Source organism: Belonocnema kinseyi, chromosome 9 (genome assembly GCF_010883055.1).
Source record: "Belonocnema kinseyi isolate 2016_QV_RU_SX_M_011 chromosome 9, B_treatae_v1, whole genome shotgun sequence".
NCBI lineage: Eukaryota > Metazoa > Arthropoda > Insecta > Hymenoptera > Cynipidae > Belonocnema > Belonocnema kinseyi.
In genome coordinates this window covers 7,252,302-7,258,427 of record NC_046665.1, presented here as the reverse complement: position 1 = coordinate 7,258,427, position 6,126 = coordinate 7,252,302, and the positions used below count along the sequence as shown (strand labels likewise).

At 38.7% G+C, this 6,126-nt stretch overlaps 1 protein-coding gene across 1 annotated transcript in view; it reads right to left on the bottom strand.

Moving 5' to 3' along the window:
* Positions 1–2,172: 2,172 nt before the first annotated feature.
* The window catches only part of LOC117179721 (heparin sulfate O-sulfotransferase-like), an 86,502-nt gene continuing 82,548 nt past the window's right edge, over positions 2,173–6,126 (bottom strand). The window contains exon 5 of the mRNA XM_033371763.1: positions 2,173–2,235. Coding sequence (XP_033227654.1) covers positions 2,173–2,235 — 63 coding nt within the window. The remainder of the gene's footprint in view (positions 2,236–6,126) is intronic.

Sequence of the window (6,126 nt, the reverse complement as noted above, 5' to 3'; positions counted from 1 at the left end):
ATTTTTCAGATTTGCACCCGCTCCCGGCGAAATCCTGCAGTTGTCCTTATATATATATATATATATATATTACTATATATATTACGGAATCAAAGATTTTGAATGTTCGAATTTTGACGAATTTGAGGTTTTCGCAACGCAGAAACTGCCGAAGCTACTGAAAGTTGACGAAGATCGTTCAAAATATTTCGAATTGTATGCAGATCAAATTGAAATGTTCGAAATGTCTTCAGGTGACCGAAAATTGATTTTAAACGTAGCTCAGTGGGTAAAGGAAAATTATAAAGTTCCTAATAAATCACTAAATGAACGTTCGTGAAATGCAGTCATGTCGGAAAAATCGAAAAATGTTCAGATACATAAAAAGAGCTCGAGAAAAGAGTTGATAACTATAAAAACATCAGATATAAATGCTCGAAGGCTGAAGGTCATTAAACTTATCGGAGCGGACTGCAAGAACCCTAAGAACGAATTCCAGCCAGAACATATTGTTAAATTAAAAGTCATTTAAGTCAATGGAACAGTCAATTCTTCTGGCAGCGTTTTTGCACAGATGGTCCCCATTCGGTTCCTTTTTAGAAAACTTGAAAAAAACAGCACAATCAACTTTTAAATGGTTGAAATTCGGATTCTACGTTAAAATTCCCTATAGAAGGTAACGGAATAATCGCAATAGTTTGTTTTTTTGCAAAGGTAAAAAGTTTAAAAAAATATAAGACGTATAGCGCCTGTTGACTGCTACTTAAAGGCGATGTGTTTACAGTGTAGCAGTTAACAGGCGTCTTTACGGGTACTTTGTAGAGGCTCCATTCGGTTCCTTCGGTCCGCCAGAGTTGCGTATGCATGACGATAGAGGTCGCCTTAATACGAATAATTTGGATAACTTGGTCGATAAATTATATGATGAAAATACTACAAGTCAATCTCCTCCTTCTCACCGGCAGTGAACAGATTTCGAGGGCGAAAAGAGCTCTGAAAACGGTCATCAAGAATTAACTTCTCCCCGAGCTTCTCCCACCAATCTTAGCTCTTTTGCCAATGGGCATTCACCGGGAAGAATCAGAAGACGAAAAATGTAATTTGAAGAAAGTAAAATGCAAGGATTCTCGTTATAGCCGTGAAGAACTTTGGTGCGTGCCCTTAAGCGAAATCTTAGTATTCAAACCGTTCTTGAGAATTATTTCCTTATACTGAATGAAGTAGAGGTTCTTCTTAAAGAAAACCTCGACTTAAAATCAACTCTACTTACAGTCCTGGAAAAGGAAACATTATTCGAGAATTGTACTAAAGATTCAGGATCTCCATTTCTGAAAGCTTCACACGATACTGCAACAAAGAACTGTGGTCGTGGAAGCAAAGGTCATAGGTACGATGAAACAAAAACTCTATTCTCTACTTATTTGCTTCTTATTGGGGGACGCTTACTTTACGAAACTCTTCGTACAAATTTGAAACATTCTCTACCTTATATTTCAACGGTTGAAAAAAGCTAGCGTCTACAATTGAACCAATTGAGGAAGGTTCATTTCGCTTTGAAGAATTATGACATTTCCTAGTCTTACGAAACTGACCTATGCACGTCTGGATAAGTGAAGCTGCCACGCGTATCGTTACTAAGTTAGAGTACGATGTCAGATTCAACCAAATCGTTGGAAATGTACTTCCTTTTGATTCTAATGGATTGCCAGTTACTGGGTCGTATCAAGCTACATTGATAGATTAAATTCAGCAATTTTTTGAAAAAGGAATTCGTGCAAGCAATGCATACGCCATTATGGAACAGCCCTGCAAGGAATTTAAAGCAGATCACGTATCAAAAATGTGGGAATGGAAACAGAATGAAACAGAGAAAATAGGAATCTCAGGACTTGGTTTTTCCGAGAGAGCGAAGAAAAATTTTGTTAGGATTTCTAGCCAATGATCAGACAAATAATGATTCTCTTCCTCCTGATCCTCAAATCTTAGATATCATCAACAAGGCATGGGAAGATGCATGTGAAAATGCTGAAGAGTTGGGAATATCTACTTATGGTATTAGCGCTACTCCTCCAAAGCTTAGTCCTGCTGAAATTTGGTATGAAGAAGACGAGGAAGAAGACGAAAACGAAATAAATGCCGACGTCTTGGATTTAAACGTGACTATTTAGGAGGCGGAGTATCCAGATATTGCTATCAATCTCCATGAGGCTTCCGGTGGAGTCCTCGCTCCTGATGAATATGTTCCTGAGCTTCCGTCTAACAGTCCATTCATAAAGCTGATTAATTAAAGAAAAGAAGCCGCAGCTATTAAGAAGACCACTTACTGTTGGATGCTCTATACAGGGACTGCATCTCTTAGTAGTGTTAGATTAGAGCGAGTTAAGGCACCTCTACCGAATCCCTTGCGGACGTTAGTCGTCTTGCACCTAGTCTTTTGCCTACTGTGGAAAAAGAGTTAACGTTAGGTACTTGGTGCATCTTTTTTTATGAAAATTACGGGTTTCTAATTGGAAGACTTTCAGGACTTTCCTACCTAACTGGGAAAACAAAAAAAGCTCGAGCATATATTAGTCATAAGGCTCCTGTAAATGTGTATGCAAATGTAAATGTGTATGCAAGGAGAACTCAATTGATCAAATATGAAACCAAGAAAAACGCGTTTGAGGATTTACATGTTGAAAAAAGGCGGCATTGTCTGACTAGCGTGAGGCCCCTTTTAGGGATTTAAGAATGCACATGCAACTCTGAAAATTTTACAGCATGTTTTTGGGATGACAAGCTTCCAGTTAGGCAAAAAAATGATTTTTTGAAGTATTAGTTTATCAAATTCTACCCTTTCTTACATAGTACATATACATTATTCGAGATTAATAAGCTCTTATTGATTTTATAAGAGTAGAATTTTTAAGAGACTATTAATTATTTGAGGAGTACAAAAAACTCGATCATTTTTGTTGAAATCATTATTATTAAAAACCTGATTGACTTATTATTACATGAAATTGTTTTATAGCTTAAATTTGAAACTTTTCAAATTAAATCTACAATTAATCTATTTGAATAAAAAAGATCATAGGAAAACTCCTGAGAAATAAGAAACATTTGTGCTTTTTAATACTCTTGCAGGGATAAATTAAAATTTTCAATCTATCTAATGAATTATTAAAAATATTAAACACATTTTATGATAGTGACTTTCTCTGTAAATTAATATTTTCAAACAAAAATTTTAGTATAAAATCGTAAATTTTCGAGGACTTAAAACTTTTTTAAATTTTCGATAAGTATTTCAGGTTTTGTTAGTTTTTTCTTACCGCAAATCAGAATTTTAAATTCAGCATTTTGTCGGTAATTTCAGGCATTTGAAAAAATAGTTAAATTTTTTAACAACTTCAGGTTATTTTCTTGTGTTCAACCTGAAATCGGGGTATTTTTAAAGAAAAATCATGAGAAGTATTTTCCAGTCAATTGAGGCAAGACTTTAGATTGCCCCACCAATCAAGGAAAGACTTACGCTGCCCATTCAGTTAAGGTAAGACTTGGGATTGTACAGCTACGCAACGAAGTACTTAATCTTTTTTAGCCAATTAAGGCAAGACTTGAGATTGCCCAGCCAATTAAGGAAAGACTTTAGATTGCCCAGCCAATCAAGCAAAGACTTTCAATTGCCCAGCCAATAAAGGCAAGACTTTGTATCGCCCAGCCAGTCAAGGCAAGACTTTGAATCGTCCAGCCAGTCAAGGCAAGGCTTCCGATTGTCCATTCAGTTGAGGGCATGTGAAACGTAGAAAATTTTCGATTTTACCAGTTTTAGGTTCCCCCGGCTTTTTTTCTAGAATAATAAATATTTTGTCTTAAAACTCGTCCCCACACACTTTTTTTGTGGGTTAATTCAAAAAAATTTTAATTCAGCAAAATGTGATTAATTTGCATAGCGCTTAGGAAATCCGAAATAGTATCGATTTTTTCAGTGTTAGATTCCCCCGGCTTTTTTCCTAGGATTAGAAATATTTTGCCTTCAAAATCTGGGAAATAATAGCGAACATGCTAACGGACGTCCCCACACACTTTTTTATGCTTTTTTTTATCATAAAATGGTGGATATTGCTAACAACGTGCGTGTATATTTCGAGGTTATGTATGTTACAATTAAGCCGAGCGCTACTTTCAAACTACCGGGACGGCCAGCATGTTCGCTGCAGATACTTTGTTCCTGGCCGACAGTTCGGAAGACCAAATCTGTCGGTTGATATGTTTGTATCTGTTTCGGAGAGTATCCTTTATAAATGTCACACCCTGAATGCGACTCTGTGGCATGTCCAGGGATGTATAAGTCTCTCCAGCGCAAACGTGTCGTATAGCGCTTCTATTAACGAGCCCAGGATCTTCAGGGATGCCATTAAGTTTTCCTCGCTTCAAATAAACCTTGGCGCATTTGTCTAACCCAAATTTCATTTCAATTTTCTTAGTATATCGTTCGACAATCCCTAGAGCTAGATGTAATTGCTCTTTGTTTTTAGCATAGGTCTTAAAATCGTCCATGTAAAATACATGAGTGACCTTGTACTTTCGATCTGCAGGTTTGCCGCACAAGTACCCGTCGGAATGGCGAAGTGCTAGAGATAGTGGCAATAATGCAAAGCAAAAGAGGAGTGGGATTATGATGTCGCCCTGAAAGACACCTCTCCGAATGGTGACCTTGTTAGTTGTCACCCGATTTTTTTCAGATGAGATAGTAAATCTGGTTTTCCAAAGCGGCATCAATCTCTCTATGCACCTACGTATTTGCGCATGAACATTTAAGATTTCCAAAAGACAGATAATAACTCTATGCGAGGTCGAATCGAAAGCTTTCCGATAATCAATCCAGGCCATCGATAGGTCACGCTGGTAGAATGCTGCATCTTTGCAGACACATCTATCGATGAACAGGTTCTCCCGAAATCCCGCTACGCCTTTCTTTGAGCCTCGCTGTTCATACATTTCTTGCTACACAGGTTCAATTGCCCAAACAATCCTATTATTTAGGATAGCTGTGAATATCTTATACAGTGTGTTCAGACAAGTGATTGGCCTGTAATTCTTCGGGTCAGCTAAGTTGCCTATTTTCGGCAGGAGTATTGTGTGCCCTTCCGCCAACCACTCCGGAATCGGTTCTTCCGACATTAAATATGAGGTGAAAATACGGCCCAAATGCTGATGGGTTGAAGGAAACTTCTTCCACCAGAAGGTTTTGATACAATTTGGTTTCGGTGCAGAATCGTTCTTCATCCCTCTAAATACTTTTTTCATATTCTCGGTAGTAATGGGTGGACATTCTTTATCAGGTGTAATGAGGGCATCACATAGCTCCTTGAAGCTATTTATATTTTCTGAGTCTTCGTCCAGTTTATGCTGCACTTCGTAGACTTCACTCCAAAATACTTCGACCTCCTCTGGTTTGGGTGGGTGTTCGACAGTAACTGGAGGGTCTTGGAAGAGTTGAGATGGGTCAGAGAGAAACTGTTGATTTTCTCCTACCCACCTCTCCCTCCGCTCTAGAATTCTCTTAGCGTCAGATAGTATCCGTATTCTCTCAACAATATGCTGTCTGATGGTCAGCAGCTTTGACTTGTTAAGTGTGTGATAACGGGTCCGAAGTTCGCGCACGAACTTTCGAACCTTGGCGGTGAAATTTCTGCCAGATCTAATGTAGTGAATCACAAACTGAATGCAGGACGCGTACTGTCTTGCGTACTGTACTTGTCTTGTAGTCTTATGATCAACCGCTGTTTTTGATTTACGGTTCGCATCGACAGAAACTCTAGCTGCATGATATACACAATAATTGATAGCCCAGAGGTCGGGTTCTCCGGAAAAATGTCCAAGAAGCTCGTCATCCATTTCGGCCAACTCTTTAGGCTTGAGAGAAACCTTGGTGTTGATTTTTCTGTGGGCCATAAAACATCGTTCTTCCTCTATTGAATGCCTGCCCGCGGTTGGTCTTAGTGTCGCCTCTCTTTCTCTGTAGCCGGCTTATTCTAGCTGTGGTAGAGTAGGCGTTCGGCTTACATAGCCCCTTTTACGGAGTAATTCAGCATGGTTTTGCAGACGTTGCTGCGAAAAGTGCGATAGCTCCGGGTGTTTCTCGCACCACAGAGCATGCAG